The sequence below is a fragment of the Sardina pilchardus genome, chromosome 4 (genome assembly GCF_963854185.1).
Source record: "Sardina pilchardus chromosome 4, fSarPil1.1, whole genome shotgun sequence".
Lineage (NCBI taxonomy): Eukaryota > Metazoa > Chordata > Actinopteri > Clupeiformes > Clupeidae > Sardina > Sardina pilchardus.
This window is the reverse complement of record NC_084997.1, coordinates 35,569,548-35,594,210: the sequence shown is the minus strand read 5'-3', so window position 1 is coordinate 35,594,210 and position 24,663 is coordinate 35,569,548. Positions and strand designations below refer to the sequence as shown.

General features: G+C 41.8%; 1 protein-coding gene across 2 annotated transcripts; it reads left to right on the top strand.

Annotated features, from left to right (window-relative positions):
- The first annotated feature begins 425 nt into the window (after positions 1–425).
- Positions 426–23,907, top strand: LOC134079158 (E3 ubiquitin-protein ligase TRIM35-like). Of its 2 annotated transcripts, XM_062535343.1 has the most exons (7): positions 426–1,057; positions 1,268–1,363; positions 5,250–5,480; positions 5,757–5,779; positions 5,867–5,985; positions 7,609–7,702; positions 23,479–23,907. In XM_062535343.1, exons 1-7 carry the CDS (start codon positions 662–664, stop codon positions 23,519–23,521), a joined length of 1,002 nt encoding a protein of 333 aa, XP_062391327.1. In that variant the 5' UTR covers positions 426–661; the 3' UTR covers positions 23,522–23,907. The 2 variants fall into 2 exon arrangements, with proteins under 2 accessions (XP_062391327.1, XP_062391326.1); XM_062535342.1 differs by lacking the exon at positions 23,479–23,907 and having other exon boundaries at positions 7,609–8,674.
- The last annotated feature ends 756 nt before the right edge of the window (positions 23,908–24,663 follow it).

The following is a 24,663-nucleotide window of genomic DNA, read 5'->3' as shown; positions in this document are numbered from 1 at the left end:
ACCCTGGTCTTTCAGTCTCCCGGGAATCCTTGACAGAAATTTGCTATTCACATGGCGGTCATAATGTAGCATGTGCTCTTAACTGGTATTTGCTGACCAGTTATACTTGTCATGTGGCATTAATCATGTGACTAATTCATTGAGCATGAAAGCAGAGGACATCAACACAGAAACCCACTGTGGCATTTGGCAGATTTCTGATCAACGATTGCCAACACCAAAAAGACGTAAAGCTTGAGCAAACTTGAGAGGACAGTTCTCTGACATAAGCAACAGTTCTCTGACATAAGCACAGCCTGTGTAGATAGGCACAGCCAGTAACACACACATTACTTGTCTGAACTTGAATGGCTAATATCAACAGGAGTAATAGGAGAAGAGATCCGCCCCTCCTCTTGCAGCTCCCTGAACGAGGAAGTGAGCATCCGTGTACAAGTTATTTTCACTCGCAACTTTCCTAAAGCTTTTTCTTTGGTCAGCAGTCATTTGTAAAGTATAGATGTAAACTCGGATGTGGAAGAGAAGTATTTGAGGTGGATCATTTACGCCAGGAAATGGTACACACAACGGTCATTTAAATTGCCACACATTTTCCACCTTGTGAGTGTATTGGAGTGAAAACCATCGATAACCAGACAAGTCAAGTTTTTCACTGGTAAAAATGGCTTCAAATCTTGAAAAGGAGCTCTGCTGTCCTGTGTGCTGTGACATCTTCAAGGATCCTGTCTTTTTGACCTGCGCTCACAGTGTGTGTAAAGCCTGTCTGGAACGGTTCTGGGAGAGCAAAGGATCAAGAGAATGTCCATACTGCAGGAGGAAGTGCTCAAAACAAGGGTATCCTCCTAACATGGCGCTACGGAACTTGTGTGAGATCTTTTTACAGGAGCGCAGTCAGAGAGCTTCAGCAGGGTCTGAGGTGCTCTGCAGTCTGCACGGTGAGAAACTCAAGCTCTTCTGTCTGGAGGATAAACAGCCTGTGTGTGTGGTGTGTCAAGACTCAAAAAAACACACCAATCACAAGTTCCAACCTGTAGATGAAGCAACATCGGACTTCAAAGTGAGTCACACTTTTGAATCTTTGCAATAATTAATACTTAGAACATAAGAAAACGTACAAGTGTAGAAGAAGTACAAAATCGGAGTACAAAGTGAGAAATCCTTATATCCAATAACTGTAATGTACATTCCACACCACTGGGCAGTGCCCTTTCTCTATACTCTAGAAAAAGAAAACTACACACAACACTGCTGTTTTTGTTTACCTCAGGATCAGCTGAGGAATAAACTAGAGCCCCTGCAGAAGAAGCTGAAGGTCTTTGAAGAAGCAAAACTCTCCTGTGATGAAACAACCGAACACATTAAGGTGACGTCCCCCTGAATGTGTGTAGTAGCAGCATGACAGTGTTGTTGTTTACCATCTGACGATTACATTTGGCTGTGCAGAGACCAATGGAAGCGGAGAGGCTCATCAAAAACACTACACTCTGTACCAACTACCAAGTCATTCATGTTAAAAGGCCAGCATGGTTTCAAAAGGCTAAAATGTAATGTAAAGTTATTTGTGAAAGTCTTACTTTTATACTTATTATGACCGCCGCTAGCGTAGCTAGCGAAGCGGTCATATAGTTGTTGTCAAAGTTTTTTTTTTTTTTTTTTCTTTTTTCCCGTCATTTTTCGTCAACGATTCCCGGGACACCGTAACACCGGAGCGCATGAAACTTGGTGGGCATGTAGCCCCAGTAGAGTTCTATGGAAAATTTTCGTTTCGTCCCCGGGGGTCACTCCACCCCCGCGCTGCCCCCGCCCGAAGCCCAAAAATGACAGTTTTTCCTACATAACTACCTGAACCGTGGCACCGAGGATGACAAAATGTTTATGGTATGTTGTTCTCTAGAGCTTGCATCAACTTAGCTTATAACCAGTCATTTGTGATTTGCCCCCCCATCGTAAAAATTGAAAATGCAATGTAATATTGCTTTAATTGCCCATATCTTCAGATGAGATGTTATGAACTGCACCAAATTTCATGTGTATGATTAACCTGACACCCTCTGGGAGTAAGCCAAGTTTTGTGGAATTTCATCCATGGGGGGCTATAAAATAAATGGATTTATGTGTACATTCAGGACTGTATACCCATCGGCCAGTAGATGGTGGTATTATCTGGAGTCTAAATCCCCCCCTGGGGATTTCAAAAACTGTTCCAAACATCTCAATCTCTGCTAGTTTTTGTCCTAGAAACATATAAGTGACACCATTAGAAACCTTTAATCAACTAGTTTCCAAATATGTTTTAAAAGAGAATGGTTGCTCTGGGTGCAACAAACATGCAGGAACACACACACACACACACACACACACACACACATAAATACACACACACACACACACATACCTACACACACACGCACCACTACATACACACATGTACATAAAACATTATACAAACACATGCACAAACACGCCCACACGCATGCACACATACACCCTTACACACACACACACACCTACACACACACACACACACACATGCACACACACATCTTTGAGTACATTTTGTGAGACCACCGGAGCTGAGAAGTGAGTGTGTGTGTGATGTACTATAGTGTGTGGGTGCGTTTCTGTGTGCCCATCTGTGTGTTTGCATGTGTGTATATGTGTGTATGTGCATGTTCTGTGTGTGTTCTCTTTCTTTCTCTCTCTCTCTCTCTCTCTCTGTGTCTGTGTTATCTGTGTGTATTCTGTGTGTGTTCTCTCTTTCTCTCTCTCTCTCTCTGGGTGTGCCTGTGTGTGTGTGTTTGTGTGTGTGTGTGTGTGTGTGTGTGTGTGTGTGTGTGTGTGTGTGCGAGTGTGTGTGTGTGAGTGTGTGCCTGTGTATGTGTGTTTGTGTGTGTGTGTGTGTGTGTGTGTGTGTGTGCACGCGCGCATGTGAGTGTGTGTGTTATCTGATATTGGAGTGACAGTGACGGCAGAAAACACAGTGAACATATACTCAGAGACACATTAAACACACACACAAGCAGACACACACTCACACTAGACAGAGAAGCACTCATACACAAAAGCAAGCGCACACATGCACACACTCATTTACATACATAAAAGTTGCAGTAGGGATGGAGTAGGCGATGGAAACACAAGCGTGATTGATATTTGCGGAGAGAATGTGCAGGACTGAGCGGCGGTCATATTGTGTATCGCTTTGCGGTACATCTAGTTTTAATACTTAAATACATAGTGTGTCAATGGGATCCAAAGCCTCAGATATGTAGCTAAAAAAGTACAAAGCTCATCCCAACCTTCTATGGGGCTTGAGAAACTTTGCACAATGTATTATTATGACCGCCGCTAGCGTAGCTAGCGAAGCGGTCATATAGTTGTTGTCAAAGTTTTTTTTTTTTTTTTTTTTTATTCTTTTTTCCCGTCATTTTTCGTCAACGATTCCCGGGACACCGTAACACCGGAGCGCATGAAACTTGGTGGGCATGTAGCCCCAGTAGAGTTCTATGGAAAATTTTCGTTTCGTCCCCGGGGGTCACTCCACCCCCGCGCTGCCCCCGCCCGAAGCCCAAAAATGACAGTTTTTCCTACATAACTACCTGAACCGTGGCACCGAGGATGACAAAATGTTTATGGTATGTTGTTCTCTAGAGCTTGCATCAACTTAGCTTATAACCAGTCATTTGTGATTTGCCCCCCCATCGTAAAAATTGAAAATGCAATGTAATATTGCTTTAATTGCCCCTATCTTCAGATGAGATGTTATGAACTGCACCAAATTTCATGTGTATGATTAACCTGACACCCTCTGGGAGTAAGCCAAGTTTTGTGGAATTTCATCCATGGGGGGCTATAAAATAAATGGATTTATGTGTACATTCAGGACTGTATACCCATCGGCCAGTAGATGGTGGTATTATCTGGAGTCTAAATCCCCCCCTGGGGATTTCAAAAACTGTTCCAAACATCTCAATCTCTGCTAGTTTTTGTCCTAGAAACATATAAGTGACACCATTAGAAACCTTTAATCAACTAGTTTCCAAATATGTTTTAAAAGAGAATGGTTGCTCTGGGTGCAACAAACATGCAGGAACACACACACACACACACACACACACACACACACACACATAAATACACACACACACACGCATACCTACACACGCACCACTACATACACACATGTACATAAAACATGATACAAACACATGCACAAACACGCCCACACGCATGCACACATACACCCTTACACACACACACACACACACACACACCTACATACACACACACACACACACACACATCTTTGAGTACATTTTGTGAGACCACCGGAGCTGAGAAGTGAGTGTGTGTGTGATGTACTATAGTGTGTGGGTGCGTTTCTGTGTGCCCATCTGTGTGTTTGCATGTGTGTATATGTGTGTATGTGCATGTTCTGTGTGTGTTCTCTTTCTTTCTCTCTCTCTCTCTCTCTCTCTCTCTCTCTCTCTGTGTCTGTGTTATCTGTGTGTATTCTGTGTGTGTTCTCTCTTTCTCTCTCTCTCTCTCTGGGTGTGCCTGTGTGTGTGTGTGTGTGTGTGTGTGTGTGTGTGTGTGTGTGTGTGTGTGCGAGTGTGTGTGTGTAAGTGTGTGCCTGTGTATGTGTGTTTGTGTGTGTGTGTGTGTGTGTGTGTGCACACGCGCGCATGTGAGTGTGTGTGTGTGTGTGTGTTATCTGATATTGGAGTGACAGTGACGGCAGAGAACACAGTGAACATATACTCAGAGACACATTAAACACACACACAAGCAGACACACACTCACACTAGACAGAGAAGCACTCATACACAAAAGCAAGCGCACACATGCACACACTCATTTACATACATAAAAGTTGCAGTAGGGATGGAGTAGGCGATGGAAAAACAAGCGTGATTGATATTTGCGGAGAGAATGTGCAGGACTGAGCGGCGGTCATATTGTGTATCGCTTTGCGGTACATCTAGTTTAGAGCCAAGAATTGTGTGCTAGCGAATCATGGCGAGATATTTGCATGTGAGTGCTTAGAAATGATTTGGCATAAAATTGCATTTGCTGTGTAGACTGTACATACAAACAAACCAAGCTATATATAGTCCTAGCTGATCGACACATATTTCAGGAGCAGAGGGGAATGCTGTGAAGGGTTGTGAAACTTAAATATCAACATCCTGTAACCAAAATCAGACCATTGTTCAGACTATGACAACAAAGCATTATGATAATCCAGATTCAGGCCCAGTGTACAGAGAAGCAGATCAAGGAGGAGTTTGAGAGGCTTCACCAGTTTCTACAAGATGAAGAGGCAGCCAGGATAGCTGCACTGAAGGAGGAAGAGGAGCGGAAGAGTCAGATGATGAAGGAGAAGATTGAGAAGATGAACAGAGAGATCTCATCTCTTTCAGACACAATCAGAGCCATAGAAGAGCAGATGGGAGCTGATGACATCACATTCCTGCAGGTAAGAAACATTTCCCATTAATAAACAGTCTCTGTCTACTCAATAACTTATTTAACATTTATTTTCTGTATATATATATATACAGTATAATAACAGACATAGAGAGAGAGTCAGACAGAAAGGGGGAGAGGGAGTTGTATCGGATGGGCATGCACACTAAACCTTGATCTTGAGAACTGCACTATGGCTGAGACAGTGTAGTGATATCTCAGAGGAGAAGCTTTATTAACTAGATCAAGCAATGCGTAATATATTGATCTACTCTTTACTTCTCAGAACTACGAGAGCACTGTGGAAAGGTGAGTGATCTGCCTCCTGTCTCTCTCTCTTCTCTGTGGTTCTGAACCCAAACCCACAGCAGCACTGACTCCTGAATGTTATTCCAGAGCCCAGTGCACACTGCAGGATCCAGAGAGGGTTTCAGGACCTCTGATCAATGTGGAGAAACACCTGGACAACCTGAAGTTCAGAGTCTGGGAGAAGATGAAAACGCCTATTTTGCGCAGTAAATATACATGATATACACAGAAATGCAGACAGAGAGAGAGAGAGATACAGCAGATTGGGAGATGTATTTAGTGATGCCCTACAGTAATCTGCCATAAACAGATGAATTTATTTATTTATATGTTTTCTGGATTCGGTCTTATTTACTCTGCTCAAACAAATTAAAGGAACACTTCACCGCTTTGCCATATTCTAAGCAGGTAAGAGGGATAACTATATTGTGTGGCGGAATAACAATTGGGAGCACTTAGACTCGGCGCAGATTCTGCTCGTGATACATTGCCGCGGTACACTCGCGCTCATCAGGCTATGATAGCTAGTTACAGGTTCCAAGCTAGCCAACCTTACTTTGAACGGACACTTAGGGGGTATTCACACCTGCCTTGTTTAGTTCGATTAAAACAAACTCAAGTTCGTTTCTTGCTTGGTTCGGACCTTTTTGACTGGTGTGAATACAATCACTCGAACTCTAGTGCGAACCAAACAAGCGGACCGAGACCCAGCTGAGGAGGTGGTCTCGGAGCGGTTCCTATCGAACCCTGGTGCGGTTCTTTATGGTGTGAAAGCAGACCGACCTCGATCCGACCCAGTTACAGAAATCTACCTTTTTTGGATTTGACGAGCTCCTGTAGTTTTTGCGCATTATGGGAAATGTAGGATAGCTCCGTGACGCACAACAGCTGTAAGCAGCAGTGGGCTAACGCTTTTTTGCCAACAATAATTTGATTTTGCATCTCCTACCCGTTCCGTCTTTCGTAGGCCTGCTGTTAGCATGTTGGACACACATGAGAGCTCTTCTCAGCTGTTTTGTTGCACGTCTTCGTCGTTGCAAAATTACGAGCATGATATTGTTAAACTTGCATCAAACGGTCTTGACGCTCAAGCACTTCTGCAAAGCTGTAACTGTATAAACTATATTGCTAGGATAATAACGAGTACAGTACGCAAACATAGTATTTACGTGGGTCAACTTTGACTTTGGCTTCCTATTCTTCACCCCACCTACACGTTTACCAGCCAATGGTTGAACAACCTTAGCACATGTGCTTTTGTTTATAAATTCTGGTCCGGTTGCAATTAATCACGGTGTGAAAGCGAACCGCACTAAAAAAGAAAAAAGAAAAAGAAATTGGTCCGGACCAAATAAGTGCACTAAAGGACCTTCCTGGTGTGAATACGCCCTCAAACAAGTATAGTATTAGGTATGGTATTGTGGTTACTCATTTTGGTATCGTGACAACTCTACTTTCAACTGGCATTCTGTGAATGTAGTTTGAGAAAGGAGAACAGGGTGGAAGGTTTGAAATAGGTGTTTTAGCAATTGTGAAAAACTATAACTGTACACCAGGCGCGTAACTGAAGCGTTCCGTTCGCAATGCGTAAAATCAATTTTTGGTGTAGCTACTTCCATTGACTACAGTGATTATTAACTGCTGCAACCGGCTGCAACATACGCGTCGCGAGCTCTTCAGTTACGCGCCTGGTGTAGCTCCCCTGTAAGTAATCCCTTATTTATTTATTTTTTTTTAGCCTTAACACAGTATGTAATAATACACTTAAATTGATCTTCATCATAATACCAGGCTGTGTTCAGCTCATGTGTGTGTTCTTTTATCTACAGCTCCTGTGACTCTGGATCCCAACACTGCACACCCATATCTTGTGATATCTGAAGACATGACCAGTGTGAAATATCTTCCACATAATCCCAACAGGTTTGATCAATATTACAGTGTGCTGGGCTCTCAGGGCTTCGACTCAGGGACTCACTGCTGGAATGTGAAGGTTGGAGACAACCCATTTTGGGCCTTGGGTATGATGACAGAGTCCCTCTTGAAGAGAGGAGATTTTAGCTCCTTGAGTGGACACTGGTATGTGTATTATAAAAATGGTGAATATAAAACACATACCATCCCACATTCCCCCACTCTCCTCACGATAGAGCAGAAAGTCCAGCGGGTCAGAGTGAAGCTGGACTGGGACAAAGGAGAGCTGTCATTCTCTGATCTTGACCTCAACAGTCATATACACACTATCACACATCCTTTCAGAGAGAGAGTGTTTCCCTACTTTTTTCCTGGCACCTCTTCGTTGAGGATCTTACCAGCAGAACAGCACTGATGGTGTGTCTGACTGGACTCTCATAAGGCCGGGAGGTGAGATGAAAAAGGTGGAGGCCTTATGGAAATTAACCACGGTTTTATCATGTTTTTTTATGGGTAACCATGATAACCACGCTTGATCACTATAGTTGATAAACAAGCATCATGACCTGTGTGATGACTGAACTCATAACCTTCAGATTATAAGACTGACTAGGCTAACAAGGCTCAGCTGAAAGTTGATTCGACTCAACATTTTTGTCATTGTGCAGAGTACAAGTACAGAAATGCAAAAAAGCAGAAAAGTACAATGTCATGTACACCGTATAGACAGGTAGTGCAGTATTGACAGTAGTAGAGAATGGTATGGCGTACTAGCCTGACCTGCCAGACCCACGCCAAGATGTAGGGTCTGGGAACTCATCGTAGGCAAAACGAATCATCTTCTTGTTTTCAAGTAGCAGGATGCTTAACGGTCACAACTTCTGGTTGCATGTCCATCACCATTATGTTAAGCCCGCCCACCGACTCTATAGTCCTTTACCCTTCCTTTACAATCTCCGAGCTCAGCCTGGTAGGTATTTGAATGTGCCCCCCCCCCCCCCTGTGTATTTGTAGTGGGCTGTGATGCCCCCCCCCCCCCTCACCCTCTGTGCATTTGTAGTGGGCTGTGATGCCCCCCCCCCCCCCCCTCTGTGTATTTGTAGTGGACTGTGATGCCCCCCCCCCCTCACCCTCTGTGTATTTGTAGTTGGTTGTGATGCCCCCCCCCCCTCTGTGTATTTGTAGTGGGCTGTGATGCCCCCCCCCCCCCCCCCCCCCTCACCCTCTGTGTATTTGAATAGAACAGAATAGAATAGAATACTATGGATGGGATAGGGATAGGGTAGTGCAATTGAATAGAATACTATGGATGGGATAGGGTAGTGCAATTGAATAGAATACTATGGATGGGATAGGGTAGTGCAATTGTCCGCCTCCTTGTTGTCCCTGTCCGGGTTGCCATGGTTGTGGACATTTGACCAGTAATGTATCAGTTTGGGCTGATACACTAATTCATTCATTAATACTTGTATTAGTCTATAGTTCTTTATGTATGTGAATATTTCAGTTATTGTAAATTGTGTCTATGTCTTAAATGTATTGCGATGCTCAACTGGAAGATAGCCTGGATCCAGTCTGAACTTAGCCCCGCTCACTAAATTTGAATTCGGTAAGTTTAGACTGGTTTTGTTCCGTCGTGAAACAAGCATCTATGCCTAAACAAGATCTAATCAAATTGTTTGGGCGGGCTTTGTATGGACAGCTCAAGTTAGTAAATTGGAAATGTAGTCGCTGACTGTGAAATCACTTGAAAATCGTATAATGTAAGGCCGGCATTAAATATCCAATCAGTGAAAAAATGGCCCCATCTAGTGGAGAGGATTATGAACTGTAGGATGTTTGAACGACTGATTGGCTCCTACTGCGAGGTCAAATCAGATTTTTTTTTACACATATATGATCTGAACAGTGTAAACAGCACAAGCTACGTGAAATCTGACTTTTTCCAATTTTGAATTGGGGCTTCTTCCATATGTGGTCCAATGTTGATCTGATGTTTTTTGCAATGCGACATGCAGTCTGAAGTGAGCAGTTATATCAGGATTAATGTTATGCTTATGTTCTTGGTTGACATTTGTCAGGATAATGGATCTCCACAGTCCCGCCCCTCCTCCGAGAGAGGTGCTTGCCCGGAAGTGAATTTCTCATTCATCTTTCCCATTGACTTCTGGAAAAATCCGGATATAAAGAGTTTTAGACCATGCCTTAGGCTAACCAGCTACGATGTGACTCATAAGCATATAGCTTATAATTTCGAGTGAAAAAATGAACAGAAAATGTAAAAAAAAAGCGAAAGGTACAAGACTGTGTACATATCTTAAATTCCGAATTAGAGAACTCAAATCCCGTGATGCTTTGCAAACGTACACACATTTCCAACATTTGCAGCCTAACGGTAGTTTAACATGGTTCCATATTAATTTAAGAAAAGAGGAAGATTACTTCCTACCGTTTCCATTGAGTAAATTCAACCTTCAAGATGAGAAAACCGTTCTTTTTCGGAAGACCACACATCGGTCCTGACAGCCCTGCAGCCATTTCAAGTTTTGAAGTTCCAGCAAGACAAAAGCCGGACGATAGGCGCGGGAAAAGTTGAGTACAGTTTGTTTGGGATTGCCATGGCAACGGCGATCTCTGCCAATCAAAGGCTCTGCTTTCACCAGTTTTACACGTTAGGGTGTTGGGTAGTGTAGTACTCTCTCGTTAAATCGTGAATAAAACATTGTTTTCTCAAAACAAGGTTGATGCCCCGTTAACTTTTGACATCTACAGTATATGAGCAGGTATAATCGCTTAGTCACATCGTAGCTGGTTTTAAGTCTACCGTGGACGGTTACGATTTTATGGCTTATTCTCCAGTTGTCAATGGAGAAATTGTATTGGATTTTTTCTTCCGGGCAAGGCTGTGGGCGGGACTGTGGAGCTCTATTCCAAATATTTCATTGGAGCACCAGAGAAGTTGGGAGCATGCTCTATGATGGGTGTTTTCACGTCACTCGGTGGAAATGGAGGGGAGCTATAAAGGTAGTCAGTCAGTCGGGTTAGCTGCTCTGTGTGTGTTTAAAGGTAGTCAGTCAGTGGGTTAGCTGCTCTGAGTGGCCCTCATTTATCAACAGAGCGTAGAAACCAGCGTATATCTGAGCGCAGAAATCATACGACGGGGCTCACGTGTGATTCATCAAACTTTCGTATCACTCCTATTCCAGCGTAAGAATGAACATTTGTTGATAAATGTGGCGGCTGGAAACAAGCGTGATTTAAATATTACGCCCCTATATTATGCTCATTTTAATGGCCTCGCGCCCCTAGAATTTACGACATGAAGGTGCATTAAGGCCCGATCACATTGTAGACGGCATGCGCTGCGCTCACCGCTAGGTTGCTCTTGGTTGAGATAACGTTGTACGATTTTTGTTGCTGTTACCGCTCCTATTTCTATGGTTACTGCTGGGCTCCGCGCAAAAGACCATTCACTTACAGCGCGCTGCGGTCAAAGTTCAATTATTTCAACTTTGACCGCGGTACGCGCAACAGCGGCAAAGCGGCAAAATGCCGCCGGTGCTGTGCTTTGCTGCGCTTAGCGGCAGAGCCGCTTTTGCGCTCTCAACCCATTGAAATGAATGGGTTTCATAGCGCATGCCGCCTGTAATCTGATCGGGCCTTTATACGTCCAAGAAAATCATTAGTGATCTCGAGCCACAGTGATGTCCAGCTGAACCGTGTTCATTTTGACAGCTAGAAGCTGTCATCAAGGAAGGCGGGAAACTAGAGCGATTTGAGCGCAACAGACTTTATTTTCGCAGAGAGAACGCATCATACTATAAATACATTCATTACAAAACCGTACGACACTGAAATGTGCCCTTTTAAAATATATATGTCTAGGCCTAATTCATGAATGTTGCGTTTGCCAAAGAGAAAGTAATCATCGCCTATGGCTATTCTAAGCCATGAAAATGTGTCAATATAATATGCTTCATTACAGAAAATAGGCTGCACATGTTCAGGAAAGGTGTTATGTCCGAGATAGTCCATCAATTCAACTATTCAACTTTCTAATGCACCGCCGATTTACTGCTGCGCGATGCATGCTGCCTGAAAAACTTGCGTACACGAGTTCAGACTAGACGTGAGATTTGAGCGTAGCCACCGATCACGTTCACATTTCTAAATGCCATACTTTGCGTGGAAACAAGCGTACGCCTGTTTTTGATCGTACGCTCGTTTGATAAATGAGGGCCAGTGTGTTTGTTTGTTGCTGTTTCGCAGGTCAATTCAGGATCTATCACCAGTCCTGGTCTGATATAAATCTGAATCTGAAAAAAAGCATATTTCTTCACAAGCTAGATCGAGGCTATTCAACTTCTGTACTAATTTGGCCAGATGGGTTTTTTGTGGGTAACCGAGTAAACATATTGGTGCATGACTTATTGTGTGTATCCATTTCTACTAGACTGCCCATTTGATCCTGAATTTCCCCTTGGGGATCAATAAAGTCTATCTATCTATCTATCTATCTATCTGATCAATTTAAGTTTTGGGGGATTTTGATAGCGATATGTCTTAGTTGATGCAGGCTTGACCTTGCATACTGTTACAGTCTATCAACGCTGTTGTTTTATTGATTGATTGAAATTCTTTATTGCCATATGCATATGCACAGGGGTAGGTATACAAAAGTGCAGCAGGACAAAAGGATAACACAAGAAAGTCCAAGGGCTTATTTCCGTTGTGGTCTCTTTGTAATGTATGCATTTGTAAGTGTGTGTGTGAGAGTGATGTGTGAGTGTGTGTGTCAAATGCAATGTATATGATAGTGTAAGAAGAAAATAAAACAACACAGAGCATTGCACATGGCAGCCAGATTTGCAGGCATCTTGTGGGCCACTGAAATATTATAGGCTGCTGAATAGGCCTGAGCTAGATTATCTTGACAGTACATCTTGCTCTGTAGTCGACATACTGTGTGTGTTTCAACAATATTGAAAAAAATATGAAGTTTTTGTCTCTGTGTTTTTACATATATTTGTTTAGCATGTGCTTTTATTTAAGAAGGCTTTCAAATTGTACAAATTATCCCATCTGTGTTCTTTTCATTGGATGTGATGAATTACATGATGTTGTATATTATTGTTCAATTTTTAGTTTGCCACTTTGTTGTTGTATCTGGTGACACAAGCATCTATAACTTGTAATCACAAGCTTGTCTTTAGCAAAACCCATGTTGAAAACTTTGACCACACTGCAAGGAGACTGAGGATTTAGCCTCTGTATTGTAGCCTACTAGGCTATCATATGCAAGATGTGATTTTGTGAATCAAGCAAAACAAGAAATTGCTTTTCTAGACTGTAATATTAGTTATAATATTGATATTTTATTAGTGGTGGGCCGTTATCGGCGTTAACGTGCTGCGTTATCGTGCAACTCTTATCGGGCGATAAAAAAAATATCGGCGTTAATCTATTCTCAAAGTTGGGCTGGGGGCTGGGTCTATACCACGCAAGCTATGATCACTTTCACATTGATATCTTAGCGCGAACGCCAATGTTTAAGAGTGCGCCTGAAAAAAGTCTAGGTCACACTGGTGCACCTGACGCTGCTCGGCTGCTTTCTTTCACAAGTTGTCATTGTAGACTATGCGTGCAGCTTTACCAAACAGTAACCAATGATACTTCCTCCCAACATGGACGATAAACTCAGACCCCTCCCGAATCGGCACCTGATCGCTCATTCCTAATAGAAGTAACCCCCTCTCCTTGGCCCGCTTTCTCTTGCTCTCCCTCTCCCTCTCCCTCTCCCTCACTCTCCCGTGCGCGCTCAATGGACACTCGCGAGTCGCGACCCGCCCCTCGACATGCACATTTATTCCAAATAAAACATTCACTATCGTGAAAGCAATGATGCATATAGAAGACGTTAGCTAAATTGATATAAATTCCGGTTAGCATCATTGCTGCAGAAAGTTGATTAAAACCCTTACATTCAAGTCACTCTTGCATGAGTTGGATGATAATCTCAATATCAATGTTTTCCAACTCCAAAACTCGAAAGGAGAAAAAGTATTAGCCCACATTGAAACTTACAGTAAACACACGTGGGGAAACTGAGCAGTCCAACTAGTAAACTATGATAAACTAGCCAACTATGCTACTTTGTTTACATTTTGAGGTTTCAGGCAGACAGCTGAATTAAAGAGGCAGAGTTGTAATATGAATAGTAGGCTGCAATCTGCATAAAGTGTGCTGTCATGAATATCAGACATTTCAGTATGTAGAATAGGCTTATATAAATAATTTTGTAAAGAAAAAAATCGTAAAATATTGTGTTTCAAGGTTTTTCTAGACTTTTTGTTGTTAAAAAATCATTATATGAAAGGACAGCAATACAAATGTGACCTTTTAGCGTTAAAGGCGAGGCAATGAAAAATGTGGGTGCACCTAAATTTTGCGCTGGTGCACCTAAAATTAATCTAGATTAATCTAGATTAATTTCAAGATTACAGTGAGATTAATCTAGATTAACAAAATTAATCTATGCCCACCTCTATATTTTATATAATCTGATCAAATTAAAGTCTTCATGCCAACATCTGTTTTGCAAATGTGTGTTTAAATCCACTCATGTAAGCACAGCCTAAACTAGCTCCAAGCGTAAGAAGAGAAAACGCTTCATTCGTCAAATTGTTTGGGGCTGGCCAATCAGATCTCTTCCCAACTCAAGCCCCACACATGCACTGCCCCTCAAAGGAACACTTCAACGTTTTTTGAAATACAGTAACACAAGTAACACAAGTTGCATTTCAATAGGGAAAACATGGAGATGTGTAGTCGTTTCTAAATTCATCTCTGTTTGGAATCTAATGAATGAACTGCGCTAGCTAAGTGCTATCAAAGTAGTGCCACAAGCCAGGCCCAGTGAGTGCACGCATTGAAATGTGAGAGGTATGCATCAACTCGTCTTAGTTAAGGGAATAACATAGTTTAATATGAAACAATGGTGAAGTGTTCCTTTAACCCTCCAACCCCTACACACGTACTGTACACCACTATTACCCCCCCCCCCCCCCCCACACCTCCACCCAAGACATCACACATGCCTGCCCTTAGGATTCCCTTGCCCTCACACCACACACACAAACACACACACACACACACTTACATGCTCCCTACTAGCACGACCCCAGGCAGTTGGGTTGGCCCCTTGAGCCGTGGATCTGCCCAGCTCTCTGTAGCTCTACAAAGAGTTCCACAGGATAACCAATCAGAACCTGCTTTATGTTTTCTTGGCTGTGTTGGATAATGCACACAGTGATGAAAAAATGAAAATTGTATCTGTACAAAGGAGGTATACATTATTTCAACCATTTTAGGCCAAGTGCACACACATAGCCACACCGACCCACCTCTCAACGAAACAAGCGACTTTTGAAAGCTCTGCCCATGCTGAATGAATTTGAATGTTAACATTGAGCATTTTGGGATGCACTGCCTCAGGGGCGCCATCAAGGGGTGGTCAGGGGTGGCCGTGGCCACTGTGCCATGAACTCTGACCACTCCACTGGCCATACCTGCTGGATATGTTTTTTTTGTTTGTTTGTTTTTTCAGTGTGTTTCAGTGTTTTTTCAAATGAGCTGCTGCCGCACGTACCACCAAAAGCTTGTTATAAAGTATCCACACAATCTTTGGCACCACCGTCGTTACCAAAGATTCTAACGTGTCACTATCACCTAGCTGCCAGTTGCAGGCTGCACAGCCAAGAAGAGGGTGACTCGTGAGCCACGGAACATTAAACATGTCAATCATCTGCGGAACGGGCAGGGCTCGAAAAACTCCAGCCAATAGAATTCTAAACCCCATACCATCATCAGGACCATATCAATCCATCCCATAACCACTCATTTCATGCATAGAGCCACCTAGTTAAAAATGAAAAAGCAAAAATGAGGCATTGTAATTGCAGGTATCTTTGGTTGACAGGTTCAAAACTGCACGGAAAATTACCACACCCTCTGAATGTATGCCAAGTTTTGTGTAATTGAGGGACCATACAATAAATGAATATGTGTACATTTAGCGACTGTACACTATGCACACGCACGCATAAACACATAAAGATACAGTACATGCACACACATGCAGGCACACACACACACACACACACACACGTATACAGTGGGGAGAATAAGTATTTGACCCCATGCTAAAGTTGACTAAAAAGAGGAATATGAAATATCCTTTTAAAAATGTATCTTAATGCCTTAAATTAAAAAAAATAGTACAAATCCAACCTTTAAGGACATCAATCAATGTTCTTTGTGAATGGAGAATGTATCATAAATAAATAAATGTTTTCCTTAAAACACAGGGGCAGTATTTGACTCCTATGTTAAATTCCCATAGAAGCAGGAAGATTTGACATATGTTTTTATTTTTAAAGGCCAGTTATTTCATGGATCAAGTTTCCCTTTGCCTTTGGAATCAAAATAGCCCCACATCACCACATAACTCATTGAGCTTAATGCAAATCAAGCAGGATAATAGGCCTAGGCTAACTGGAAAATACACCATGCCAATCTCTAGGTATGGTGAAGGGTATGTGGTGATGTGGGGCTATTTTGATTCCAAAGGCAAAGGAAAACTTATCAGGATGCATAGTATCCTGGATCCATGAAATAACTGGCCTTTAGGCCTAAAAATAAAAACATATGAAAAATCTTCCTGCTTCTATAGGAATTTAACATAGAAGTCACTATGCCCCCTGTGTTTCAAGGAAAATATTTATTAGAGTGCATGAAAATGTATAGACTGGTGCCAAAATTGAAAAATGTGCTTATTTAAGAAGCCCGAGGCATTTTTGAGACAAAGTTGGCAACCAGTCTTATTTTGTCAATTTGGGTGTGCTGAATTCAAATCTGCAATATGCCAAGCTCTATCTGACCTCTGGTGACCTCCAGAGGTCATTGAACTTTGGGGCTGTAAGCGACCCAGCTGAACCCAGTTTCTCAGCTTCATAAGCTTACTCTGCATTGTGTAGAAGCATAATCTTGGTCTCAAATTAAAGGTAACACTCTGAGGTTTCTTGTAGACTTTTTGGATTGTATGTCAGGTGTTCTGATATAGAGTAACTACACAAAATATGGACGCACCTCCCACCTAAACCTAGCTTCCTAAGCTTCAGAAGCACTCAAATACACTAAAATTATGAATTAAGTTAACAGATGGCCTTGTTTTTGGTAATGTTGGGGTGCTGAATTCAAATCCTTCATTTTAAAAACTCAATTTAACCTCTGGTGACCTCTAGAGGTCATTTAACTTAACAACCAAAAATCGCATGTTTTGCCTTTGCCATTTTGTGAATGTGGGGTGAATATTCAAATCTTTTCAACTGCAAACATCTATAAGACCTCTGGTGGCATCTGGAAGGAATAAAGCTACAATTTTGTCTTTGTCGGTTTTTGGGCTGAAATCTCCATTACGCTAAGGCAGTGGTTCTCAAACTTTTTCTTTCATTCCCCACTTTGATCAAGGGGGCTTTCTCGAGCCCCACCTGTCCATCATCGCTCTATAGAAAGTATAGGTCAAGCTCAAAATTTTCATATTTATAACGTCACTTGCTAAATATACATCAGTAGGCCTAACAAATAACAGTTAGGCTACTAAAGATAAATATCAGTTCAAAAATAGAGAAAATAAAAATCTAAATCAATGACCAATAACGTCAGTTTTTTGTCATTGACAAGGTGTCAATCCTTGCTTCAAAAAAAAGCTGATTTCCAATAATACAGCAAAAGGGCCAACTATATGCTACCATTGTGTTATAAATGAAGTTCAACACTCTCACAACCTCGTTCAAAATCTTATTCAGGTCAAGCCTTGACGCGAGCGCTTCCCTGAATGAAACAGTCCGTCTGTTGCGCATCGGGCACTACCCTCTTTATCACGACGATAGCATTTCTTTTACCTGCTATCGTCTGTGCGCCAACCGAGCAAAGTCCCTCACAGTTTTCCCATTTGATGTCCTGTTCTGCCAGGTAGACTAATTGTTGAGATCAATGTTGAATAGTTAATCTGCAGTGGCCCTACTTTTGGCATACTCACAGAATAGAATATCTTCGCCCGCTATCAAGTTAACAAAGCGGACATAAGCAATAACTAAACCACCTTTGTAACTGTCGGTGGCCTTGTCCATTTGCAAGGCAAAACATGAGTGTTTGCGTTTGTCAAGCAGTTGTTCTTCGAGATCGCAGAACAGCAATTGTGTCGTCGGACAGATAGCCAAGATATCCTTCAATTTTACTGCGCTCGTCTCGAACATAAACGGGGTTTTTTTTGTTTCCGCTGCAATTAAAATTCAGACATCAATCATTTTTTTCGGACTATGGTTCCAGGACAGACTAACATTTTCATCTGGTCAATGATAGGCCTACAAGATTACCTTGTTTGTGTTTGTTTTGTGAGATGGAGGTGCATTCTCGTAATTATCAATAAAGGAAGGCACAGGCTACAGATTAAAAAGAAATCTCCGGTTTTTCACGTCAGCTCGCGCCCCACCTGGCATGTCTCTGCGCCCCACTAGTGGGGCGCGCCCCACAGTTTGAGAAACGCTGCGCTAAGGTCAGGCTAATTCCTGGCACTCCATGCTAACAGTTCGCATTTGCACCGTTACGTGGTAGTAGCACTCAACATGTTTTAAAATACCTAGGCTTGCCAAATACATCAACAAAAATAACTTTATGCTAACTCAAATGTATAAAGCTATTCCTTACATCGAGAAGGTTTCACAAGCCTTAAACAATCCAGAATGCCTGTTTTATGTTGATTTCCACCAAGAGGTCACTATACTTTCTGATTCATGAAATTGAGTCGCATGAATGTTCTCATGAGATGCCAGCAATTAGCCATAAAAATTGTTGTTAAAAAATAGTAAGACTGTGCACGTAGAACCCTGTAGTTTGACCTAATTTTAAGTTGATCTAGAAGGCGGGGCCAGTGCTATAATAGACTCTGCAGCAGAGAGACCACATGCATTCTCGAGGATACAGAGACGATTGCTCTTGTGCCTTAACAGAGTTACTCATGTGAAATAGTGTTGTCATACATTGGCTTGTGATTGTCATGTTCCTCTAGAGACTACAAGAAGTAGTATCAGATTGATTAGATCACATTTACAATCTGCAGCTTTGAAAATGGATCCAATTTGTAGCATTAAGGCATTAACTCTGGTAGCTATTTGAATGGAATGGAAAGGCTTTATTTTACTTCTCGTATTCAAAAAGAAGCAGAAATTCCTAATACCTTGAAATTGAAAAGTATATCAAATACACCGAATTATGTACTTGAAATTATGTTAACCAGAGTTAATGCCTTGTAAAAGTAGCAAAATGCTACTGTTTCGCCAGAGGGGGGTGCCAAACTTCACTTATTTTTATTGTAAATGTTTATTCTGGTGTTACCAAAACACCTGTAACTACATGCATTTATTCTGTGAATGGGGCTTAAATGCAATATTAGAACTTTACACACTACATGTCCATATACTTTTCTATTTCCACATAGATTTTCATGATCCTACTACCTACCCCACATAGCATTTCAGTTACATGAAAATGACACAAAATACAAACATGCCTTGTTTTATTGTTATTATTGTCATGGTTATTTGTTGTGGAGACTTCAAATTGTGGGAAAACATTAATTAACTGCCGTATTTGAAGAGGAAATAGTGACTGATATCAAGTGAAAAAGATAAACAGCTTTTTAATACCCTAAATATCACACTTAATGCACGTTTTTCCAAAATTGAGGGCCCTTTCGAGAGTCAAGAGACATTTAGTACAGACTTTAAATTGTTTACACATGCTTATTATGAGTTGATCTTCCACCCTAGAAAATTTGGGGAGGCTAGGGAACATATTTGTCAAGATATTAATGCCCAGACATGGCATGTGTTTTTCAAGCTGTAAAAATGAAAGAATTTCAAGGTCTAAAAAAGATATGAAGACAGATGATTTCCACAGAAATATTTCACAGGCCTTGGTTTTAGGACCCATTGATGATATACACAAAGTTTGAACAAAATCTGAGACGGTGCAGCAACAATCTTATCTGATTTGACACGGAATGACCCACATACAACACACTGCTCCCCCCTCTGAACCATCAGTATGCCACTGCCCCACACACACAGCACACTGCGCCCCCCCCCCCCCAGCACACACACACACACACACACACACACTGCCCCTTACCAGCATCTTATGCCACATACATACATACAATACACTGCCCCCCCCCCCCACAAATGCACACTTCCCCTACACATATACGCTGCCCCTTAACCCTCCAACCCCTACATACATACAGTACACCACTATTACCCCCCCCCCCCCCCCTTTTACCCACTACCACTCCACCCAAGACATCACACATGCCTGCCCTTAGGATTCCCTTGCCCTCACATACTCACACACACACACACACACACTTACATGCTCCCTCTACTAGCACGACCCCAGGCAGTTGGGTTGGCCCCTTGGATCTGCCCAAGGTTTCTTCCTGGACAAGGGAGTTTTTCCTTGCCCCTGTTGCTCCTGGGTGTCCCTTGGTGCTCCCCAACCCCTCTTTGTTTATTATCTATTTATCTATTTTTTCTTTCTAATTTATTTCTGGACACTTGAGCACAATGAATCTCATTACTTATAAATATTTTTTATGAGTACATGACGATAAACTTGAACTTGAACTAGAACTAGAACTTGAAAGATTGGACTATATGTTTCAATTAAATTTAATCAAAAATGCCCTCCTCCGCTTTTGGTGCCATGACATCTGGCTGCAGTGTAACTGCACTACAACAAGTAGATGCAACATATTGGGTACTGAAATATTCACAAGAATCTATAGAAATTGAATCTTCATGTTGTTTTATCCAATATTAGTTGTCCAGATGTATAGTCAAGCTTATATACAACCATTGAACCAACAAAGTAAATGCTTTTGTGTAATTAGTCCATATTTTGTGTAGTTACTCTATATCAGAACACCTGACATACAAGCCAAAAAGTCTACAAGAAACCTCAGAGTGTTACCTTTAATTTGAGACCAAGATTATGCTTCTACACAAAGGGGTTCACGCACAGTAAGCTTATGAAGCTGAGAGACTGGGTTCAGCTGGGTCGCTTACAGCCCCAAAGTTCAATGACCTCTGGAGGTCACCAGAGGTCAGATAGAGCTTGGCATATTCCAGATTTGAATTCAGCACACCCAAATTGACAAAGTAAGACTGGTTGCCAACTTTGTCTCAAAAATGCCTAAGGGTGTCACAATTCTGGATTTTGGCACCAGTCTAGTACTGTTATCCGAATTATTCTTATTTTTCATAGGTGATATTATTCTTCTAACGCTTTTTGTGCGTCCAATTCAGCTTCAACCGTTCCACGTAGAAACTTCGTTCAAACTGCGCTGCGTAGGTCTTACTTAGGTGACTTCAGCTATGTATTTTTCAACTTTGTAACTTTTATACTTTTTGAACTATTAAATAAAAACTATTAAAATTCCCCCCATAGACTTAACATTGTGATTATGACATCATAATAGGGCTATTAGAATCTTATGCCAGGTGGCCATGCCAGGTGCAGTAGCTCTCTGTCTCTCTCTCTCAGGCATACACTGTTTCACTACTTCCTCTGTCCACAACTGTTTCAAAATAAAAGTCCTCACTGCAATAAAACACTATGAAATCATTCAACCATTGAAACTACTCAACTATTTAACTGTTCAACCATTCCAACTGTCAGTTATCATCAACTATGCCTCCAGTCAACTATATGAAACCACTATGTACCTAGCAACCAACATAGCAACCATTAAAATTAAGCGTTTATGACAGTTTCCATAGCAACCAACATGATTATACTGCAGTAACTTCTTTATTCCTGATAGTAGCCACCATGGATACCCTAGCAACAAATGTTTCAAAATAAGTCATCACTAGCAAGTTAGCTAGTTAGCATGGTTAGCATTGTTAGCATTTTTAACATAACTGCTAGAAATCATTAGCTAAGTTAGCTAATCAACCTGGTTAGCATTGTTAACATAGTTAGCATTGTTAGCATAGTTAACATTTTTAGCATAACTGCTAGAAATCATCAACTAAGTTAGCTAATCAACCTCGTTAACATAGTTAGGTTAGCTAATCTGGTAATCAGGTTAGCTAATTCAATTTCAAACTGTCTATCTTCGCACTATCAACTTTCAAAACCTATGAAACCACCATGTCTACCCTAGCAACACCTTAGTAACCATATCTACATGATTTATCTGTACATTTTTGCATTTTCATGCACTCGTAATTTCCTTGGAATTACATTCTCTAGTTTATTTATATTCTTCATTCTACCCTCCTTACGGGGGTCCAGTTGAGTTGGCGACGGATCAAAACGAAAAACAATGGTACCATGCTATGCTTGTGGGGCTACATGCGCACCAAGTTTCATGCACCCAGGTCTTTCAGTAGCCCGGAACTTCTTGACGGAAAATTGCGCATGTGAAGAAAAAAAAAAAAAATCTGACTAAACCTGACCTACCCGCCGCTTCACTGTGTGGCGGTCATAATAATAGACTGGGGAACATAGGACCCTTTTTTTGAAAAGGGGTTCTATGTTCCCCAGTCCCATACTAAGAGGGGAATATAGGACCCTTTTTGGGAACAGTGGGGAACATAGGACCCTTTTTAAAAAAAAGAGTCCTATGTTCCCCGGTCCCATACAAAGTGGGGAACATAGGACCCGGGGAACATAGGACCCGGGGAAAATAGGTACGCTCCCCTCTCGACTATGTCAAATGTGTCATTGGTCACGGATATTTTAATTGAAACATTTTTATTTTAGTCAACTACACAGATAACATAGTTTGCAGTGATGATAGTAGTGCATAGATGTCGTGATACTTAGGAGAATAGCATGCTAATGCATTAGCTGATTCCCTACTGTAGCCTATGTAACATTAGTGTTATTAAGCTAACACACACAAATAGTTTTCGTACGACTTTCACATCTTTGACGACAGTTCATTCACATCTTTAACGACAGACCTTTCACTTATATATTGCCTATTGTGCCATAGACAAAATTGCCTACAACTGCAGGCTTGCAGGAAGCATTTTTAGGGAGTCTATTTGGTTGGGAGTCTAGCCTATTGATTGCCTGCTGCTTTCGGCTGCCTAGAGAGTCAACTTTAAAACCCGTGTATGATGTAATGGTATCAACATTTGAAGTATAAACATGCTATGTAGACTTGTAAACAGACCTAGCATGCTAATACATCTAAAGCACAGTTAGTCAGCTGTCGGTATGGACAAATTTTGCATAATTTCCCAGCCAAATGTGCATATCCTGTTGAGTGTGAATGAAGACAATGCAGATGTGCAGTTAAAATAATTCAGATTTAAGGCAGTAGATGATATCCCCACAACTTTCCACTGGTCTCTTTAGACAACACTATAGGATTGCTGTAATGTTATGGTTCAGCAAACTATAACTATACTAGGCAGGTATTTGAAAAAGCCTTGATCTTCTTTTTATACATCATACAATTTTATACATTGTAAGCATTGCTTTAGGAGAACATGCGTCGCAGCAAACGACATCATAGAGACCCCATTGCAGAAGCAATACATCTCCACATCAGCAGACAGGCCAGAACTAACTGCCAACTATATAAACTCTGTCAAAGGTAAGTTGTTTATATTCATTAGGCTTTGTCTCCTGTTCTTGATTCATCCTAGATGCATCCCAGTTGAGGGCAGAGAGACCCACAGCCACATTTGAAGGTTTTCCCACGGATCCTTTACAGTGATCGATGAAGAAGCTTCATGAAAGACTGGAATAGTACTCATAAATGGCTGGGATATTCGCAAACAAAAGATGCTGCCTTCTGATACGCCTGCCGGCACTCCAGTCTGCCGTCTGCCGTTGATTCAGTATTTACATCAGAGGAATTCAAACACTGGAAGAGAGCTAAAGAGCTAGAGATTTAAAGACGGGGGATTTGCATGTCATGCAAAATCAGAAGCACATGCTAATTGAATGTTAACTTGGAAGGACTATAAAAAAATTGGAAAAAGACAATTGTTCTCTCTCTGCCAGACTATCAGAGATTGATTAAAGACAATATAAAATATTAAAACTGTGGCACGCTTCTTATCACAGCGACACAAAACATGTCCCAGAGAGGACACGATGAATCCGAGGGTCAGAGTAAAGGAACGTTTCTCTCAGTTGCTTGCAAAGCATGACAGCACGGTCAAGAAAAAAATGACGAGCCAAATAAATGGCACATATCTCGGTCATGGAACACAAAATGAGATTCTTGATTGCCTGGCTGAAATGGTGCGTAGCTCAATAATTGCTGACGTTTCTCAAAGTGAGGCTTTAGCATTATGGTTGATGAGACCAAAGACATAGGTAAAAAGGAACAGATGTCCTTTGTAATTAGATAGTACCACAATGGCTCTGTGTTAGAAAGTTCTCACCTTTGAAGCTGCAGAGCGCCTGGATGCTGCATCGCTTTCTCAGAAAACCATACAGATAATGGTCTGGACTACAGAAGCCATTTAGTTGGACAGGCATATGATGGGGCCTAAAGGCCCGATCACATTATAAGCGGCATGCTCTATGTAACCCATTCATTTCAATGGGTTGAGAGCGCAAAAGCGGCTCTGCCGCTGTGCTCAGCAAAGCGCAGCGCCAGCGGCATTCTGCCGCTTTGCCGCTGTTGCGCTTGCCGCGGTAAAAGTTGAAATATGTTGAACTTTGACCGCGGCGCGCTGTAAGTGAATGGTCTTTTGCGCGGAGCCCAGCAGTAACCATAGAAATAGGAGCGGTAACAACAAAAATCGTAGAACGTTATCTCAACCAAGAGCAACCTAGCGGTGAGCGCAGCGCATGCCGTCTATAATGTGATCGGGCCT

What these genes read in the sequence shown, in the direction of transcription:
- LOC134079158 (XM_062535342.1), top strand. Translation starts at nt 662, where the DNA reads ATGGCTTCAAATCTTGAAAAGGAGCTCTGCTGTCCTGTGTGCTGTGAC. An exon ending in AAGCAACATCGGACTTCAAA is followed by an intron (nt 1,058 to 1,267) that starts GTGAGTCACACT and finishes TGTTTACCTCAG; the next exon opens with GATCAGCTGAGGAATAAACT. An exon ending in ATGACATCACATTCCTGCAG is followed by an intron (nt 5,481 to 5,756) that starts GTAAGAAACATT and finishes TTTACTTCTCAG; the next exon opens with AACTACGAGAGCACTGTGGA.